The sequence below is a fragment of the Epinephelus moara genome, chromosome 4, assembly GCF_006386435.1.
Source record: "Epinephelus moara isolate mb chromosome 4, YSFRI_EMoa_1.0, whole genome shotgun sequence".
NCBI classification, from domain to species: Eukaryota; Metazoa; Chordata; class Actinopteri; order Perciformes; family Serranidae; genus Epinephelus; species Epinephelus moara.
In genome coordinates this window covers 35,144,636-35,166,941 of record NC_065509.1, presented here as the reverse complement: position 1 = coordinate 35,166,941, position 22,306 = coordinate 35,144,636, and the positions used below count along the sequence as shown (strand labels likewise).

The window sequence follows — 22,306 nt, the reverse complement described above, 5'->3', positions numbered from 1 at the left end:
TGTTTTCTGGAGCGTTTTAACATTTTCAGACATTTTCAGACGTGGCACACTTACTTTGAAAGGATTTTTCTGCACCATTTCCAACAACACAAAATACATCATAAAGAGATATTACGAGGGGAAATAAAAAACACACAACTCGCTTTGTGATCTCATACTCGACATAAAACATTTTTTAAATATATTTTACAGTGTGCTATATTTATTTTTAGTGTTTTTCCAGTGTTGACACGTCTGACCTTGAAACGTTAAAAATCATTATTGGTTAACAACAGTGCAGCACCAATGATTTTAAATATTTTTTAAATATTTTTGCTTCCAGGTGAGCTTACCTGATGACATTTACATCTAAAAAACATTTAAATAAAAATATAAAATGAATGGTTTTCGCTAAAATAATATCAGGTTGATCACGTGAGTAATCATTTATGACCTGGGCTATCGGTGTCATACGACCAGATGGCGAACAACATTACACATGGATGACAAGATATAGGTTTTAAATGACAGACATGCAGTGAGTCAAACATTAAGAATATTTCCCTAGAGCTTTCTAATGAGGTCAACATGAGGTATTTTTGTTTATTGGCAATATTCCTGTGACTTAAATTTAATTAATTCATTTCTGCTGAGATGCTGCAGTGTCTTTGAAGGCTTTGCAGGCTATTATTTTATTTGCAGTGAACACCAGAGCCTTGAGTAATTCCTATTGTGAAAACAGCCTGTGTGTCTGGAACAGTTTCTAAAAGCAATAAATAATAAATGTTTTTTTTCTTCATTTTTCATACGTGCAGATGAGCACAAGAAGCTTGATTTTACTTGATTTGTTTTTGGGTTTGAATGTTTAATCAAAGTAGGTCATGTTAAAATGCTCACCTTATTACAAAATCTAGTTTTAGCTGCAGTGAAGAAAATGCTTCTGAGCATCTTGATAAGTTGATGAGCGTGGGAGGACGTTGTTAAGACTTTAATTCAACAATTACCCCTCCCCTTCCACCCTGCTCTTAGGTTAAGTGTTTTTTTTTTAAGCAGCCCTGCTCTCGGCCATTAACCGTGTTGTTGATTGGTTTGTTAACTTTACAACTTCTGTCATTCACAGGGCAGACGTTTTCGCTGAGGCAACTTGGAATCTGTGAGCCACCAGCCCGCAGAGGCTTGGCACTCTGCCCTGAGACGGGCCTCTCCCACCCGCTCAGCAGCTACTCCAGAGGACCGGCCGCTACAGAAAACCATGAACCTGTATCACCGGAACGTACCATGACTCTTTGGGGAACGGGGGCAAAGTCTGGGCAGGATTCATGCCTCTCCAGCCGCTCTAACTCGGCGCTTACGCTCACTGACACGGAAATGGACAATAAATCGGACAATGAGATGGGTGAGTAGGGCACACTTTTTATTATTTTATCCTAAAATGCGTATTTGTTTGCAGATCAGGCTTTTGAAAGGGGATAAATCAGTATGTAGACAAAGCAGCAGTAGGTTGGATTATGGTTGGCGCCGGAGCCGAGGTCCTGATTGGTGGAAGGAAGTGCAAGTGCGATTGGCGGGGCTGGTATCTGGAGAGGCGTTTGCAGCTGCCTTTCTTTGGATCAAAGGCGTGATTCCTCGCCGCATGCGGAAAAGAATTTGGCCTTCCGATTGAGCAGTTCCTAGTCACCTGGTCCTTCTCCGCAGGAAGCAAAGGAGTTTGATAAAGTTTCCCCATGGGCTAGCGTATAATCAAAGATAGCTTTGTGTGCCTCAGTCTGAGATTTTGCTTGGAAATTCTGCAGTGGTTGACTGGGCATGCACAATGGCTGATTAAATGGGTACAATGGTTTGAAGTGCAAATTTGATCATGCTGGAAACCTGAGACAGAGGATTGAGGTTCTCTGTTTGAAGAGGGCAAATCTTTGTTGCGTCAAATGGCGGCAATGCATGTAAGGCAGCTGCATATCTGTATTGTTGTTACGTTTAGCTTTTTGAAACATTTCTTAATGTTATCTTGCTTGTTTACTTCCTCAAAGTCCAAAAATCCTTTCATGTCTCTTGTAATGTACTTTAAAATGACATTTACGGATGTTTTTCAGCACTATTTCTTCCTCAAGCATTCTTTTTTTATATTTAAATGCATCGCATCTTTTCATGCTATGCTTTAAGTCTGCAATATTTCCCTCCTGTCATTGAATTTATCCTCTCAGCTTCATATGTTGTCGTCAAAAGCTTTCTTCTCTGACGTTGAGTGCTCCTGACATTGTACATCATTCATCATCATCATAGTGTGAGCCATCACCATTAAAACACATTGAATGTAAAGCTCTAATTATTTTAAGAAACCGATGATCTCAAAGAGTGGCAGGCAGTTAAAATAATTAGGGTTGATTACACTTTGCTGGCAAGAACATTAAAGAGAAGGGTGAAAGAAAGGGGGGAAAATGTCCTGTGTTCGTGCGCTATCAATTTTTATTCTGAAAACATTGGCTACAGTCTGACATTTGAGACAAGTCATTTTCTTAATGGCAGTATTCATCATAGTGAGCTTGTCTCCAGGGGGGAGCTGAGTAAGTCTTTTACCTTTTCAAAATGCCATCAGAATCCAAACCCATGTATTTGTTCCAGTGTCTGGCCTTTGCTTTGGCCAGATACACTGTATACGTTTATGAGTCACTAAAAGCTCGGCCTAACCGCAGAGGTGCCGGTAAACATGACCCCTCACCTCCTTAGTGCTCGACTCCAGTCATATTTGTTGCTGTACATGCCAAGCACGAAACCGTATCGCCAGTCACCGCTTCATTCTGCAAGACAACGCAGAGTCGAGCTTCAATAGGTTCTCTATTGAGCTTCGATTGCACCTGCTCCCCACCACCTAAACTGCACAAGCACACATACACACACCACCCTACGGTACGTCCCTCTGGCATACCTCCTCTGGAGTTTCTTTTGGAAACGTCTCAAGAAGCTGCTGCTGATTGGCTCTAGTTAGTACAACGTCCCACTGAGACTTTATCTAATTCGCTATTGTTTCAATTAGTTTCATTATAGGGGGAAAATAAACAATACCTGCTAGATCTTTATCCCAGGTGCCGTGCCTTTTTAATCTCACAAAAGCAAAAACATCTAAGAACTAATTTATTGGAGTGCATGTTTGCTCTTTTCTGTTCTTTTAACTGCGCTTCATTTTAATATGCTGAAAATGCACAGTAGGAAGAACAATGTGAGTGTAATTTAAAATTCCTACTCTTTTTTTTTTTCTTTGTTCGACTATTTTTGGAGTCCCTTGTCATCATCTGGATTTTGAGCCGAAGTAAAGAAAAACCTTGCCCACTGTTCCACCTCTATAGATCTTGGTCTCTCCTTTTTTTTGTCAGGAGGCATTGCACTTTTGACTTTCACTATTTAATGAAGCAGCTAAGAGAAATGACCCATCCAGAGGTTTCCATCAACTGAATATGCATGCAGAAGCTCCGACAAGGGGCCGTTCAGCCCCACTTATTCATAAATGAACTCAATATTTCATTCTAATTCGCTCTGTTCTACAGAGTGTTCGACACAGACAAGTACCGAAAGCCTCAGCACATTCGCAGAGCGCGGCATCTGCAAATGTTAACCTTGGTGATTCAAGAATAAGAGGTCCACCTTTTTTTAGAAATGAAACCGGAGTGGTCATCTTGTCGATCTGCAGCTTTAAATGATCTGCTGAGTGCAGCCGCAGAGACAGAATAAGAGCGGTTGTTTTCTGAAGTGGTGCATTTGTATTCTGGCATCAAAACATTAGCTGAAGTATATTTTTCAATTTCTCTGCAATGAAGAGGACCCAGCCAGTGAAAGAGCTGTCAGTTAGGCTCTGGGCAGTCAATGATTTTTAAGACCATGTGTCAACTTTTTAAGAATGTTTGATATCCACATTTTCTACTTCTCTTGCGTTGTGTTTTTTGTTAAAAGCCAAGCCTTTAATTGCATTATAGTGGCTCATAACATGACCATTTATATCAGATTTTTTTTAATGAAGATGTAGGAAAAAATGGCAATCTGTTAAGCAGCTTTCATTGATTTTACACTTAAGATAATCCCCTGCCAGTGATAGAATGCCTTGAAAACAAAATTGATTGATTTAAGTGTCCGTTTTATCGGTTTTCTAGTTGTAAGAACGTCCATGTGATCCTAAGCAGTCCTTTGTATATCTCAATAGATGACACCATCACATTTACTACATGACCAGCGTAGCTTGCTTTTAAGCGAAGAAGCAAACAGAGCCTTGAAAACATATATTACTTTATAATTTATTTTCTTTTATAATAACAAGAACATGAAACACGTAACACTCTGTGGAAAAGTGATTTAAAATATAATCTAATATCTATAACTCATATTTTTTTCTTTTAAATATCCCTTTGCTTACACTGATAAACTTGTTCATGAGTTAAAATAATGAACTATCGTTGCTCTCTACCGTCATGCAGGAATTAATTCCTTGTTCCCCTTTACCTGACAGTGATAGCTCGCCATACACAAACACACACCCACGCAGACATGCACACGCTTCTACGCATGCACTTACATATGCTCACTTACTGTCTCGTGTTACGTTAACGTTGAGACATGTACCAGCTGTATAGTGTTCACGTCTGCAGGGAGCGTAACTCTGCTATAAGTGGCACCCTGATTAAAAAAAAAAAAAAAAAAAAAAAAAGAAAGAAAAAACACAGCTTGAAAGAGTTTGCTTGAAGTTTTTACTCAGTCAGAATATTTTCAGCAGCAGGTTAACTACAGACCATGAGTAAAATAAGCCTCATTCCCATAGCAACAGTAGTAACCTCATGTAATCCATTAATTACATCTGCATTATGTGCGTTGCATATGGAGCTATAAAATGTATTGAAATCACTGGTGCCCCACTTAGTTTTTCTTCGTTTATTAAATAATTTGTAACCTTTTTATAATTTAGCAAATTCAATGGAGAAAACGTATTTGAAATGTTCCTGTATTTTTAATGATGGGCTGAAGAGGACAGAAATGAGCTCCTTTTCAAACACTAATTACAGATGGAAATAAGGTGACCTCGGTCTTTGCTAAAGCATTATTTTGTGCTGCATGGGTTAGAATGTGGGTCACTAGACGTCCTTGGGTATTTCAGTGCCACGCAGCCAAGCAGCTGTCAGTGAAATGTGGGAAATTTGTTTGAATGTCTTGGAAAATGGAAACTGGATAATGGAACTAAACATGCACTTTTGCGCTCATTGTAAAAATCAAATTCTTCACATGCTCTGTAATAGATGGAATGCAGTTCTGTTAAACCATTATAGTTTAAAAATGACTTTTTATTGTAAGATTAAAAGCCTCAAAATACATGTGAACTCATCTTTAGCACTGCTGCCAGTTCTGGTAACAAACACTGAAGACAATAAATTTTATATGAGGAGAGAACATGTCCTCATATTAAAAAAAAAAAGAAAAACATATCACTTTGTGAACAAAGCCAACTGTGGGGTAGACGCTTCCAATGGGGGCCGCCATTCTGCAGTCACCATGCCACTATGGTCCTTTCCTGCAATGCATTTTTAATGTTTAAATATTAAATGACTATAGTTTAGGTTTAAGCGTTATCGTGATATGAATATTCATATTTCAGGCCAGCAGGTCAATGTGTAGCTGCTGTGTAAAACTGAACATGGAGAGAGGTGTTTTTATTTTTTCTCCTACCCTAATGTTGACTGTGCTGCCTTCAGAATCAATATTATACCCCTCATAAAACATGAATGACTGCACGAAACAGAAACATAGCATGGCCCAGTTGAGTTGTATTCCTAATAGGGTGTGAAAAAGAGCGCGCCGACTTGTTAGGTACTGCGGCTACAGCACTGCAACACAACGTGACAGCCCTCCTTGGCTGTATAAACTGTCACACATGGGGTTTATCGTTTGGTGGAGGGGCTTGGCGTCTGCTGACCCCTGGTTAGGAGAAAGGGACCTCCACTGCGATGCCTGTCAGCCTTTGTTAAAGCGGCATCACTTGCTCTGGCCTGCACCTTCTGTCCAAAATAATTTCTGAGGAAAAAAGTGTGTCCCCTTTGATGTTTTCATGGAGGATGGCCAGTGTGGCTGTAGCAGTCCCTTCCAGTCTTTACAGCCACATTCATATCCAGGCCTGTTTACGAGGGGATGCATTGGAAAATCATTTCAATTTGTCCAAGTCACAGGTCTACATTGCAGTACATATTTTACTATAGCTCACAGTTTCATTGTGTGAACAGTGCCAGTAAAAGGTTAATTAAATCAGTAGAGGAGTCACAGCAAAGTGTGCTGTAGCACAGCAAGCACCAAAGGCTTTTTGGGTGGGAGTATGAAAGCGTATCAGACACCCTCTAACATGCCTCTCTGTGTGCACGTATCCGTGTTCTCTCACTCTGCATCTCTCTCCTGTCTCACATACACACATGTGCCTGTACACACTCGCATATCTCACTTTGTTTCTCACACTGTATCTCTCGAAGATAAGGAAAATCAAGCAAAAGTGCAGACATTTACACACACGCATGCTCGAACGCGCGCACGCGGGACGTCACGCTGACGAAGGTGACACGCCATCTGTCAAACTCCTGTCTCAGATCTGCGCCTTGTATTGTGACAGTGGAATCAGCCTATTGATCGTAGCAGGCAGAAATCCTCCCTTGCCACTTTCATAATTCAATATGGCACAAGCCGACCACAAAAAGAATAAATAACATCACAGAGTTTTTTTTTCCTGGTCAAAAGGGCTGGCCATCTGTGATGTTTTTTGAAGAACACTCCAAGACTGGCAGAGAAAACAGTTTCATCATTTGTTAATAGGAGCTGGGAAGGTGTCTGAGCTTCATCTCGTGCCTCGTCAAAAGAGGAGGCGCGCTTTGATTGCCATCATTTATTGTCATCACTTCCCTGCTTGCCGCTGTTGTCACCGGTTAAGTGCTCACATTGTTAGTGCTTGGGGTGACAGGGGATTTTGGAGTCGGCGGTGACGTGCCGAGGTGTCATCGCAGGTGTTGTGCTCATCAGGGTTGCGAAAAGATTTCTGGTTTCTATTTCTGAGTAGTTTGGAAAGGCCTGGAGGAGGTCACTGCCCTGTTTCTGTGCAGAGCAAAGGTCACTGACATTTGAACCTTCATCACAGCAAATGACAACCTGACCAGCGATATTGTGATTTATCCTTCATACAGCTCCGCACCATGATGCAGCGTATGTGTGGGATGTCCTTCTGTCTTTTCAGTGGAGTACTTCTGCGTGCAGACATGTTCTTGTGAGCACATTAACACAACAAGAACACATGGTGAAAAACTTTGGACTCACACCACAGCTATACCCCCTGCAGAGTGGGTGATCTGATTAGACTTTGGAGTGTCTTACGGAATAAATTAGCATAATAATAAGGGAAAACAGCTTTTCTTGAAACTACTATATCCCTCTTATATGGTAAAAATAGATTTTATACCACTGTAATAAATTCAGCATGAAGGCATGTATGTTGGTGTAGAAATATTTGGTAATTAATGCATTTATTATCCTAAATAAATGGCATAACTTATCTGATGATGATTAAGGCTTGATGTAAGGTAATTTTTCAAAATTTCTTTTTAATACAGTATTTGGGTACTGTGTGACATCAACGTTAGAGATAAAACGTATTACATTTTAGTCTCTTTTCTGAGGGTTCAAGGTTATTTGTGCATTTGCGATTAAGCTGTCTTTTTGGAATATGATGAATCGTTTAGTCTATTTGGACCAGGAAACTGTACAAAATTACAACTTCTCACTGCCCAAGGTTATGCCTTTAAATGTCTTGTTCTGTCTGACCAACAGTCCAAAACCCTCAGATATTAGATTGACTGTGATATAAAACAGAAAAAACAGCATATCCTCACATTTAAGAAACTGGAACCAACTATTTTTTTGGCTTTTTTTGCATCAACAGTGACTAAAAAGAAAAATTCACCCACAAAATGATCATTCGTTTATCAATTTTCACCAACTATTACCTTGAATTCAGGTGAGCGAAAAATCCAAATAAAGCGCACATTATTCACAAATTAAAATAACCAGCATCCACTTTTAACAGCAGCAAAACTATATCAAAACATCTGTTTACAAACTCTAATACAACTCATGCAGTGTAATCCAAGTCTGTTTTATCCAGGCATACGCTCAGTACTTCCCAAACACATGCATTTTTGCTAAACTATTGAAAAATAAAACATTTACACCAGGGTTGCAATAGTATGAGATCTGTATGGTACAATAACCATCTTGGAAAATACCATGGCTCCATGGTCAATGGTATTATAAAAATTACTTTTGTCATTATCAGTTACAATGAGCCTTAAAATGTTTTTCTTTTGGTTCAACAGACTGTTTATATTAATTGAAACTAGACACCATTTTTGTGGTTGAAGTGTGTGTAACTGCACAGGCAGGTAAGATTCTCCATCCAGTTGAATTTCGTCTTAATACTGTAGACAAGGAAAGGTTCACAGTGTGATAACCATCAATTGTCATACAAGGGCATACCTCAAAACCGGTATACTGCTGCAACCCTAATTTAACAAGTAGCACACGCACCATGTGCCTGGGCACCTTGTCTAAGCACACTATACATCCATGTGTGAGAGTATCTGTACTCTTGCACATGCTTTAAAGCTAAACATTTTTCTCAACATGCATGTGTTTGGGAAGTATTGAGCATATGACTGGATAAATAAGACTTGCATTACACTGCAGGAGTTGTGTGAGAGTTTGTAAACAGATGTTTAGCTGTAGTTTTGCTGTCGTTAAATGTTGACCCTGATTACTTCAGTTCAGAAAGAATGATGCCATCCCTGGATTCTCTGTTTACTGTGGAGGCGTACAAGAAAAACAAAGTTTTCTTTACAAATTCAAGGTAACTCACAGCGATTAATTGATATACAAATATTCATTTTGCAGTTGAAGTATTCCTTTAAATGACTAATCCATTTAAAAAAATAGTCAGCGATTATTTTCTGTACTCTCAGTAATGGATTAATCACATGATTATTTCAGCTTCAGTCCAAAGTTTGACACTCAGCCTTCAATATTGTGCCTATAATTTCTAATAAAAAAAAGTCCACTTTCAAGTGGAACACTTTTGCATAAATGAGTATTTGGGTTAATCTGTCAGGGTTAGTGTAACATAGTCTGCAGAGATGCAGCTCCACCGTAAAAAGCTATTAACTCCATCCAACATCTATTTTCTGTCACCTAATCATTGAGCATCAACATTTTCCTCTCCAACTTAAGTTTCACCCAGTCCTGCCGAGTGGCAGCACTGTCTTAGCCCGTACTTGGCTCAGTCTAATCACTCGCGGGGTGCCAGACTGCAGGACATGTTATTACGATTAGGAATTACTCTGCAGTTGTCAATTACAAGGGCCACTATTTACCGTCCTCAAGAGAAAATGGCTCATTTCACTTCATCACACAGCCTAATTGAGTGATTGTATTACCATGCAATACGGAAATAGCCAGGAAGCCATTTTATACTCTATGAATATCAATGGAAGAAACACGGATTAGCATGTTGCTCCAATTGTGTTGCTCATAATTACATGTATTACTGGTATCTCCTCAGCAAGCATCGATGTTTTTCTAAACCCAGATCAATCTGCAGTCTCCTGAGGTGTGTGTGGGGGGGAAAGCAAGACATATAGGAAAAGACACATTACAAGGACTGCTTGTATAATGGAACATCTGTAAACTATAGGTTATTTTTTTGCCATTATTGCAAGTTAAGTGTAAATGTAAAGTAAAAATATCATATATTTTCAGAAGTCAGACAGAAGTTGAGAAGTCGGTATACACTGTAGTATCTAGGTCTTTTTTTATTTTGCTTCATATTGGCTAAAATAGATTTTCTCTCCTCTCCTGGAGCGCCGCTGGGTTTTCAGACGTTGTCCCCAGACTAGCACCAACCCACCAATCTGTTTGGTTTCATGTCTTCTCCCTTTCACAATCTCCTTTCTCTCCCCTATCTTGGGACACAGGAATATTTGTTATATCTATTGTCATGGTGCTGTGGCTTTGACCTTTTTGCGCTCCTCTGTGTTGGATGTTTGCAATCAAAAAGTTGGATGTCAAGGTGATTGTTCTGTCGCGGTCTCATCTGAATGTAGAGAACGTCTCTGTTCTGCTTGTCGTCACACTCGTAGGATCATCTTATGTCACGCTTGCTTGTCTTTCCTCTAAATAGTGGGTTTGAAAAAGGTCTTTTGTGCTTTGTTTCCAATGTGTCCTTCAGCGAATCACTGAGCCCAAAAGTGCTGGATTGCAGAAAGCTATGAATCGAGTTACACCTAAACAATAAAACCATTTCAAACACTCTATTATGGAGCAGTTTTTATGCTACAGGCTGCAGTAGTGCATAAATCATAAAACCAAAGTGAAACTGCACCAATCTAAACTCAACACTTTTAAACAGTCCACTTGAGTGACAAAGTATAATGATGCAAATATGTGCAAAAATGTATTGTTATAATCATGTTACTCCAGTTTCCTTTATACCACACGCAATGAAAAGCAAATTTTAACCCCAAATTACACAGCTGGATCTTTTCATTGGCATTGGAAGTGTGTAAGAGTCTTTTTGTACACACACGGATAAATGTTTCATTAAAAGGCCTTGACTTCAGTCGGGATTTCAGGGAGTTTTCGTCATGAGAGCGTTTCATCTAGCTCAAACAATGCCACAAATCAAAGGGTTTCGATCTCAATTTACTTCTGCTGTATCAAATAGTCTCTAATATTTGCCTGAGTTAATAAGGTGAAAGATGTTGATGGAGACTTGTACACAGAATGGAGCCTGCAGTGCGCCATTTCCTTTACACAGAAAAGTTTAAAATATAACATTTTAAGGGTAAAATCTTGACTGGGGATTGAAGAGGCTTAGATTCTCTTCCTAAAACGTCATTGAACTGTGGTCCCTTGTTGTTCGGCCACCATAGTATAAATGAAAGAACAGAGGAGGGCCCAGAACTGTTGATATGTTCACCTGAGTCGCCTTAAATTATTAGCGAGCACTGGAGGTGGTGAGCTTAGCAAGCAGCAGCGAATGCTTGTCAACATTGTTTTGCCCTGGAGCTCAGCAAACAGGCTACATACAGGTTCCCTGCCTTATTGGTGGAGGCTGCCAGGGTTGTGCTCTCACCTCTTCTGCATATTTTTGGGGTGAAAGTAGTTATTTAACCTTCGTTTCTTAGGGGGCATTTCCTAATAATGCCAACAAAAACACAACAGCTGTCAGGCTGTGTATAGTAGGGCTGCATCTGATGATTATTTTCATTGTCAAGTCATCTGTCAAATATTCTCTTGATTAATAAGTTAGTTCTTTGGTCTATAAAATGTATAAAAATACTGGTCACTGTTTTCCAAAGCCAAAAATGGCGTCCTCAAATGTTTTATTTATTTATTTAATTTTTTTTTGTCCACAAAAAACAGAATTAAAAAAATGAAGGGAGCTGGAATCAGAATTTTCTTTTTTTTTTATTCTGACCTTTTCCTTAAAATATTACTCAAAGTAATTAATCAATTATCAAATCAGTTAGCCATTAATTTAGTAGTTGACAACTGATCGATTAAGTGTTGCAGCTCTAGTGTACAGTTAAACAAAAAATATATACATGAATATTTCTGTATTTATTTTGTTTAGTTTGATGGTTATTTATCTTTTCATTATTTATTGACTTATTTATGCATTTATTTAGTCCATCCATTACAACATTTGAAGGTTAATACCAAGAGCACTCCAGATTTAAAGTATCCATGAAAGTAGCATCATAAAAAAAAAAAACAATAAAATTCACATTTTACAATCTTAAATTCACAGGCTTTTCTTAAAAATATGCCCACTTGAGTTACTGCACTGATTTGTATCTGTATTGATCTGATTTTTATGTAGTTTTAAAGACATTATAGACAGTATATACCCCTGCCGCGCAGATAAAACAACAATTAAGAGTGGCATAAAAATGGCTATAAAATTGTGTCTAGACGCCTTATTGCCGACATGGGACATTTGTAGCTGAAGCATATTAAGATGAGTTTGATAGTACCAATATTTTAAGGTTGATTTTTAATGTTTTATTCAAGTTGTTGAGCTGAGATGCTGCGCATACAGAAAAGGACACAGAACCGCAGAAAATACAATAAGTAGTCTGCTGATGAGACGTCCTGTCAGCTCATTGGAGACAAGGACAAGGGGGGGCGGGGTCAACTAAAACCCCATAGGATTGCTTTACGCTCATGGTTTCCTCCGCATGTCATTCCTGTCTCTGTCACTCTTCAGTTACGGGCACAGAACTACGATAGAAACAGCTGAAAATATTCTCGCTCACTGATATTTGCATGAAATCTTGGCAGTTCTCCTCACTGGAGTAACGGCGTCAAATCACCTTGTAAGCTGTTCAGGTGATGGGATTTTAAATATATAAGCCTAATGTCACTCCCACCTGAAAATGTCTATGCTTAAAATAGTTTATATGGCAGAATGAAATAGATCAGTGTTCCCTAAATTGGGCTTTCGGGGGAAAAAAAGGCCCCCCGCTAAAGGACATCCTTATGGCTATGCAGAAGGACTTCAAGGGCTGATTGGAAGGAGGGTGATGGCTGAAGGAAATCTAGAGGAACACACACACACACACACACACACACACACACACACACACACACACACACACACACACAGACTCAGACACCTACACACTCTTCCTTTCCTGAAGGGAGAAAGGTCAGTATCCAGAGGAGGAAATGGTGAGCCATTGTTATGATTGATCACACGGCAAGGTCCAGGGAGGACGCAGTGTCACTTTCATTGTCAAACTCATTATACCACAGAAGAAGATTCCCCTCCCCTACTCTCATGTCCTTTCTCCTCAGCAGTCATGTGAAGAAACCCTTCCACTGCACACGGAGACGAGTTGGGCACGTCGAAGTGGAAAGCCAAGTGAAATGTGCTGAACACACACAATATTTTCAGTCGCTACACTTTATGCTATAGTGGGGGGAAATGCATAATTCTGCAACAAGAGGAGAGCGGCTAAAAATACAGGAAAAGCCTTTTAAATGAGGGCTGCTGCAGTTCTTGCTTGGAATATTAGCAATATTAACAATCAAATTATAGAGTCGACAACGAGGAGAACTGCCAAATCAATTAAAATATAACAAAATTGATGTCTTGTAGCCAAAGGCAGCTTGCAAGAGGTTTGGAAGGATATTCTGGTCCTGATTAAAAATGAATGGTATCAGAATACATAAAGCTTTCTGGCCAAGTGCCCAGAGCAAAGCATCCTGAAACTGTGGTCACTTCAGAGGCAGGGGAGAGGCATTAGGTATCCGGGCCATGAAGGGATGCTCAAGTAACAGACTGTTCTCAGTTCAATTCATCTAATCACCAATGCAAACCTAAGCACTTTGCAGATATAGATTTGAGGCCAACGATTGATATTGTATACCATGTAAACTGATTCGCGCTCAAAGAGAGAAAACATATTCTCTTGTAAAAGGGTCTCTGCCTCGACCTATCCGAGCCGGGCCTTTTATCTCGCCTGAACACAAACCCAACACCAAGAAACAGAACATGAAACAGAATCCTTAATTTAGTCGACAAAATCTTATTTTCCCTCAAAATGCACTTCTCGATGTTACAATCAGGGCCCTGGAATAGCCACAATTGTGGTTTGCATAATAAAATTACTGATGAATCAGTGTACAGCTGACATCTTGCTTTACATTAGCCATTTGTGATTTGAGAATACCTGATCGAGTTAGAGATCGAGCTGTAATCTAAATATTTAAAATAAAACTCACTTTAATCACAAATCACATTACGCATGGTACTTCAATCATGGCTCCTCCTTCAGATATTACAGTTGTTGGGTTTCTGTCCTCGTAAGAGCAAAGACACAGTTGAGTAAATATTAAAAAGAAATTGAATAAAGAAAGAAAAATACGGATCCTTGCCACTAAGTACATATTTCAGGGTCATAAAAGGCAATGAGTAGTTGTATCCCAGCTGCCAGACACCCTTTGTTTTGGATTGTTTTGCCTCTATGGTATTGATCCTGCCTAAAGGCTTCCAGGAGAGGTGAGGGACGTGTCTGCCAAGAGTAGAGGTCACTCAGATAAATTGGCCAGGTTGGCTTTTAGCAGCTTCAGGGTCAAAGCCCATTCATCTTATTAGGCCGATGTATCCTTTTAGAGGCCTCAGCAGTAGGATTAGACAACAGAGCAGCACCAGGGCATTAGATGACAGACCATTTGGCAAATAGGTTAGAACAGTTTCCACCTATTGTCTTCTTCTATATTACCCGACGGAGCTGCCTGCAGAGTTTTGCATAGCGTCTCTAAAGGTTCAATGTATTCTCATACCACGGTTCATATGATATCTAAGAAATGTTATGCACAGTGTTGGTGTGATATCTTAGGAGTCAGCGTCTCTTCTTGTAAGGTAAAGTATGGGAAAAGAATCACAGTTTATTATCATAATGTTGCATACTTTATTTAACATGATGACGTTATATTACTGATGTATGTTACTGAAAATAATTCAGCAGGACATGAACACTGGTCTCCTGGACTCCTTAAGTCCTGTGTTTGTTGTACCTAACTACCACCCTGACCACCTCCCTACATGGTAGTTGTTAGGGTTGTAATAGTATGAGATTTTCACAGTACGATTCATGGTATCACAGTATTACAGAATTTATATTGTTATCAGTCTAAGTGACCCTTAAAGGAATGTAAATGAAAGGGTTATTTTTGGTTGTTTTATTACTGTAATTGAAACTTGAAACCATTTTGTTAATGACAGTATTTGTAAAACGTCTCCCCTTTGAGAATAACTACAATAAAGGGGAGATTCTCCGACTAGTTGCATTTTTTTTTCCAATATTATAGATAAGAAAATGTCCACAGTATGATAACAGTCAACTTTTATATCATGGTATACCTGCAACCCTAGTAGTGATGCACAGATTGCAGTTATATCCGCGGGCACCATGGTTAATCTGCGGATTGGAAAGGCAGATCAATGAAAATCAACATTCTGATTAAAAGGGGTGAAATAATGAATACCACTTGCCATTTCCGTCTTTTTTTGAAGGTAGGGTCTGGAGGATTTTCCAGTTGCTGTTTGTAAACACACATTCAAATTTGGCCCCTCCTATCAGGCTCAACTCTCCCGGGTGTACGGAGCCCGGAGGTACGGAAGAAGGCTTCACAGAAGAGGTTCAGGCAAGGCTCGCGCTGGTGCACGCTCGGACACGCTCGGGCACGGCACCTGTGCTCTCTCTTTGGCTGGGGAAATCTCCGCCCAGAAGCGGTCCGAGCTCACAAAAACATCAAAATACAGTTAAAGGGCAGGAGCTCTGCAAACAGAGTCACCACCACACATGAGTAGAAGCCCATAGGTGATGATTAAGCAGGATTTCATTTGTATATGTCTATATTTTGTTTTGTGTGAAACAGATCCTACCTTTAACAAGTATTCATTTTTTAAAAACCAGTTTACTTCAGTATATTACGTTATCATATCATCATACTTATTAATGATATTAAGTTCATTAAATACTACCAGCGATCACCACAGTACACACTGTAAGTGCGTTCCCATTAAGAGAGACACTGTGTGAATTTACACATGAGGAACTGTAGCGTAAGTTTACAGTTTGTTTTTTTTGTTGTTGTTTTTTTCCAGAGGCTAAAAATTCTGTTCGGTTTCCTCCGTCAAATTTATAACTATAATTTTTAATTTTGCCGCTTAAATGATATTTACTGCAGTGACATTACTGCACACATGGAAATGTTTTACAATCACTGAAAGCAGCCTGTTGAATGATTTAAGTCAATTGTTAAAGAAATCACTCATAAAATCTACATAGCCACTGTTGGTTTCTGAATCTGAGACAAAAATTCATTCGCGTGGATGATGTGGATTGTTAATGTGTACTTGTGGATTCGGATGACGTCAGCTGATCTGCACATCACTTCTACACAGATTTGTGCTAAAGTCGGCTAACTTCCAGTCACTTGAGAGAGGACAGCCTGCAGCACAAAGGTCATGTAATCACAGCCTCCTGTCTCACGATTACGTGCCTTCTATACGAATTATACTGCATTACTTTTGGTAGGTGTTAAGTACGGACAGTGAATGAGAACAGCCTGAAAGTTTGGAGGGTGTAGAAAGAGAGATTCGCTCTGGATGGGAACAGACTGGGTGATTGTCTGAAAAATGTGTTTACAAAGCAGATATAACAAAACAGTATCTTGACACATGTCCATTCTGACTGTTGTCAAAGATGACCTGCCGGTGTGTTTTCAGTCTCAAAGATTAAAGTGAATTTGTTCAAGTTTAAAGTTGAAATTGAATGTCCCTAAGGGGGTATTTTTTTGTTGCAGTAAAACAGACTTGAACATAAAATATAATAAAAACATAAAACATCCTCTTTTTGATAAGACCTGTAGAAATACACACTCCCTTAGTTTCAGTGTACAAAGTTAAGTCTACTTAGAGCGTTTGGTACGGGTAGATATAAATGCATATGTGTATGCTTGTGTGTACATATGTATATGTGTAAGTATATGAACATATGTGGATACGGGCGTATTATGCACAATGAGGTAAAGAAAATTGCAAGTAGAAGGAAAAAAAAGAAATGTAACTATCCTGTAAATTGTTCTACTTCTGCACCAAACAGGCAGTTATTGAAAGTATTGTAAATATTTTTTATATTGTGATAATGATAATAATAATAATAATAATTACCATTATTTTTAATTTATTTTTTCATAACTATTTTTTTATTTTATTTAATCTGTTGTCCTATGAACCACAAATAACAGAACATTTTTAAAAATAAAATAAAAATTCATTAAAAATAGACCAAAACAAATGCCAATACATCACATCGAACATAAAACAATGCACATCAGTGACAGCGTGTAATAAAACCTGGTTTACATCCTGCCATCATCACACACCAAAATAAGTTTTTACTCTTATATTAACAAAGTTTTGAGACAACAATAATTTTTAAAATGTTCAATCAATCTGCCAATTATTTATTTGTTTAATCCATTAATCGTTCCGTCAATAAAGTGTCAGAAAATAGTGAAAAATGCCCAAGGTGACATCTTCAGTCCAGAACCCAAATATATTCCGTTTACTATCCAATATGACTTCAGAGGAACTGCAAATATTCATATTTGAGAAGCTCCGACTTGTGATTCCAGTGGCATTTTTGCCTAAAAACTGAGTGCAAACTTTATGATCTTATTAACAAACTAACTGAGACTCCATCCAGGGAAAGCTGGACTTGTCAGAGTTTGATCTGATGCCTCACTCGTCTCTTTGGTATCACTTGGTATAAAGTGATCAGACAGGCCAGCTGGGCAAACATGAGCTTGCTGCCTACAGTTTGCTTATGTCATGTTACATGACTTCTGGGTGCTGAATCTCGCCTTTGCTGCTATTTGGAGCTGCCAGCGTGTAAAGTTGCCCAGTGGAGATTAAAGAAAAGTTAAATAGTGATGTAAGACAGTGTCACTTTTTTCTAATCTACGTTAAAGGGACAGTTCACTATCCCTATTGCTATTTATCAGTCTAGATTGTTTTGGTGTGAGTTGTTGAGTGTTGGAGACACCGGCTGTGGGGTTACCTGCCTTCTCTTGAATATCATGGAACTAGATGGCACTCAGCTTGTGGTGCTCAAAGTGCCAAAAATATTCATTTGGAAAACTCAACAGCAATGTCTCTTTCCAGAAATCATAACCTAGTAACACCTACTGTCCAAGCTGCAAAAAATGATGAGTAGAGATGAGTGCACCTTGGGAAAAATATATATTTTTGATTTCTGGGTCAACTGTTCCTTAAGTTTGAAAGAATACAAAGGAGAGTAACTTGGCATATGTGTGATTACTCAACCCGGTCTTACTCTGAAGTCGTTGAAATCCAGTGCTTGGGCAGTGACTTGCAGCATCAGACACTGACGAAAAAAGCCATCCTCTAACGTTGGCGTGATATGCGGCCAGTCGCTGTTATAGTTTAACGGCACTCTGCGGTGTCAGGGGGAAACACAGTGGGACAAGAATGAAAATCCGAGTAGGGCGGGCGGGAGTGGTGGTCGATGGGTCCAACAAACACTGACTTTCACCTGGGAGAGAAGAGTTCGTATCTCGCAAGGTTTTAAAGCCAAACCCTGTTCTTTTTTCCTAAATCTAACCATGGCTTTTTGTCGCCAAAACCCAACCACATGGGTTTTAGTTGTTAAAAAAAAAAAAAAAAGTCAATTCACACTGTTGTACCGACGTATTGCGTTTATTTTGAAAGGTAAATGGTAAATTTCCTGTGAAAATGGAAGTGTATTTTAAAACCAACGCAACAACCAATGCACCCAGGGTACTTTTCACGTTGTATATTGACGTGGAAAGTCCATGACCAAATATTTATGTGACAAGATCTAAGTGAGAATGTGTTGGATTACTCCCATTGGTTTGAGAAACTGTTACATGACTCACAATGCTTAATTGAATGGAGTCCCATTGAAATGAATAGGGAGCATCATTCCACATTAGTGTGTTGTTTCTGATTTAAAATGCAGTAAAAACAGTGACTAAGAGCATGTTGACACAAGTTGTCAAAATAGACATATTGACACTGTATTGAGTTGTTTATGTCAAACCGCTCGCTGATTCCCCCCAATAATAGCTACAACAGCTAGTCTCAGTCTTTCAATCATTACTGCTGTGCAGCCTTAACGTCTGGTGTATTTAATACATCGTTGAAGAAACCCAAACGTGGTGTCAAGATGACACACACAGTACTCCAGTAATTGGATGCCCACCCTTTCCCACCCCCTCCTCCCCCACTCTCTGCTCCTCACTATTGTTGAGAGAAAAATGTGTTGGCTCTAATTTAAACTCAGCCTCTGACGCTCTTCGCTGCACTTACCAAAAACACTGAATTACATTGACATTTTTCACTATAATGACGGTACTGTGAAATCCCTTTTTCTATTAGCCTCTTTGTAAAGATGTAGCAGTAAGGGGTAATTGCAAATGAATTATAAGATGGTGATGATTAAAGTCATTTTTGGCATAGGGCTGGCGAAAACTATTCTTTTACTTAACTAGTTTTCCAGGACGAAAGAGATTCTGTGCCGACCCTAATCAGAGCTCACTGCCGCCTCAACAATTCATCAAACGTCTCCAATCATAAAGATAGACTTTAATAGCCAAAAACCACCTGTTTACGGCCCACCCCTGACCCCTTTATGGTATGGGTTTTTTTCTTGTTTTCCTAGTTAGGCTGCCTCTCTCTGAAGTCTGCTTGTTTTCAAATCACTTGAAGACTCACTGAGGGACAGTCAGCCTTCTAGAGGAATTTCTTGGAGTTCGCTCTTGAAAAGAAGTATGAGGATGACATTTGGGACTTCATTAAAACAGCCTGAGAGAGAATTTTTCTTCCACCCTCTGCTTCATGACACAATATATTTACCACGGCAAAAGAATATTACTCACAAATAATCCACCGCCACAGTGTGCCTCATGCAGAAGCCATTTTGCATCACAGATAAAGTGGTGGCTATGTGACTGATGACTCGCTCTGTAATGTATTAAATCATCTTGTCATCCTGTCTGGGTTCATCACATTTCCATAGAACACAACATTCTTTGTCATTTGTGTTCTAAGTGATGTTGCATGGTTAGATTACATGGGAAAATGCTTGGATGATTGCTTTGAGAAATTCGATGAGGGCGTCTGCGGTCAGGACTAAATATAAAACAGTACATACACCAATTCAAACAAGAAATATAACTTGTTTCCTTCTTTAATATTTATACGCCAGTTTATTTCGGGCGGCGAGTCAGTTCCTCATCTGATGCAGGATCTGCTGGAGATGGTTTTTTTTTCTGCTGTAAAATAAGAATTATTTTGTGTTCACCATTTTAAGGCGGCTCTCTCTACAGTTCCTTATTGCCGCAGCCCATGTGCTTAGATTCCTCCATGCTTATAGTCTCTGAGGTAGCTAAGAGCCAAATGAAAGTACAATATTAGCTAGAAAATTGAACATTATGCTAATAAGTCCTGGGCGACAACTTGAGTTGCGCGGGCGAAGAGCTCTTCGATTATCTAGTAGCAGTACTTTTACTCTCCATTATACTTCATGAACAACATTCATTTTCACCACTGGCTGCCTACCAGGGTGGGCCATATTCTCTCCATCATTTAGTTTGTAGATGTTAGTGTTACATGCGCCAGGTGCTGGCTGACAACTAAATGAATAATGTGTCTGGTAGAGGGGATACTCAGTCAGGGGAAGCCCATTCCCTGGACTCTCCATTAATATCATAGTCCACTCTTTCAGGGGATACTGCTGACATTTTGCTCTCTGTGTAATAGAGACCTAACCTTTAAGCACTGTAAGGAAGAAGTCATTTTTCATAATCCGCTGTCCGTTTTGGAGAATTCCCCAAACAGTGCCTTCTATGCATCTGTCCTCATTTCCCCCTATTGTATTCCATTTTTTTTTTTTATTTCCTTTTAGGAATATGCAGCAGTCATCATTTGTTTTCAGGCAACAAAATGTATAAAATGAAATTCCCTCAACTCAAACCGTGCCTCTATCACACTTTGCCAAAACACAATACCTATTGCTGAATTTTTGTGCAATTCATGAGGCAGATTTACAGTGCAAGCCAGGCCATAGTTGATGACTTGGATGGATGATCAGAGTGCACATTTTGTTGCACCCAAGTCTGCCTTAATTCCTCAAATCCAGACTCAAGTGTTAAGCCACCATAAGAAAAACTGGCAGATCCCTTGTGTCCTTCTTGAAGCCGAGCAGGCTGAAGGAAAGTCATTGTTTCAGCAGGCCGGTAATGATGATTAGCCACAATCTGGGGGATCGACTGCACATCGGTCAAATGCGTCGACATCCTCAAAGGGGGAGATGGCCCACTGTCCCAGCCATGCATACTGAGCAGATTGATTGTGTTTCCTGCAGAGATTTAGGGGGAAATCTTTGATGTGTGCATGGTAATAATGTGGACATTGCCATGAAATTCAAAGCAACTGCCTCCGAGTTCAAGAGCTTCTTAACATATCCTGATAAAAATCTCAGTATAAAGGCTAATTTAGCCCTGTGATACAACGCCAGACTATAAATAAACACACTGATAGTGTTCATATCTGATTACTAGCCCGCTGTATCGCTACATCACATTGCTCCTTTAGAGGTTCTTGGTCCATTTCACAATACAAGATGAGTGCACATTTTCATTAGGGCTCTGGTATTACCAAAATATGATGATAATGAGAGCCTGCCTGTGCTGTGATGGCTCGGTCTGTGTCCCTCGCCCTTTAACACTAAACAAAAAAAATAGATGGCAGGCACAGAGACAGTCACTGACTTAAAGTAATAAACAGTTTTTTGAGAATTTTACGGTTTTACACATTAGCATACTGGCACTATTAGATACGAGGAAGCTGCTGATGGGGAAATTTTGTCAGTGCATTTTTTACGGTGGCTACATGTGATCATAATGTGGTAATTGGATAGCTCATTTATTTCACTTAGGTCTAGCTGGAGGTCTCCACACTGAAATTAATTTTGCACGGAAACCTACCTTTGACATGATTGATGATTCGCACAAAGGTTTCAGGTTTTGCTGTGTATATTAGGGTGAGAGCACACACACACACACACACACACACACACACACACACCGTGACACGGCAAAAAAAATCCCTCAGTAATACCGCATATGATTTGTGTAATTAAAGCCAATTCCAGAAGATTCAGTGAAAGAAGCACCCACTGGCACCGAGCTGGGAAATATTCCACTCATTTGCTCTGACTTTACTGGAAATAGCCTTTATTATAGAAAGAATGATAGAATCCAGTAAATCAGGGAAAAGTATAGGGTGTAGTGTTGCCATCAATAATAGATTGGAAACAAGTCGGCACTGATGGAACCTGAGGCCTTTCTTTTGTGGAGGTCTTAGTGCCGTAGCGGTGCATGTGAATAATGCATGGTCCCAGATAGACTCCAGCTCCCTCTCTAGCCCTTCCACTCTGGCTGCCTTGGCTTGCAGGCTGGGGCGCCACTTTTCCCCAGCAGTGATTGGCTGTGCCTTGAGGGCAGTGGAGGAGATGGGAAATCACCTGCCCCATTTAGCCATGCTGTGCTAGCTGCCTCGGCGCCCCACTGTTCAGACCTTTGTGTCTGCTGCTGGCACTCGACATTAGGACCTCTGGTTAACTTTAGTCGGGAATGCGGCGGCACAGAG

General features: G+C 39.6%; 1 protein-coding gene across 1 annotated transcript in view; it reads left to right on the top strand.

Moving 5' to 3' along the window:
• Positions 1–22,306, top strand: part of si:dkey-237h12.3 (teneurin-3) — a 188,527-nt gene that overhangs the window by 19,082 nt on the left and 147,139 nt on the right. Inside the window, exon 3 of the mRNA XM_050042122.1 lies at positions 1,100–1,375. Within this exon, the coding sequence (XP_049898079.1) occupies positions 1,100–1,375 (276 nt within the window). The remainder of the gene's footprint in view (positions 1–1,099; positions 1,376–22,306) is intronic.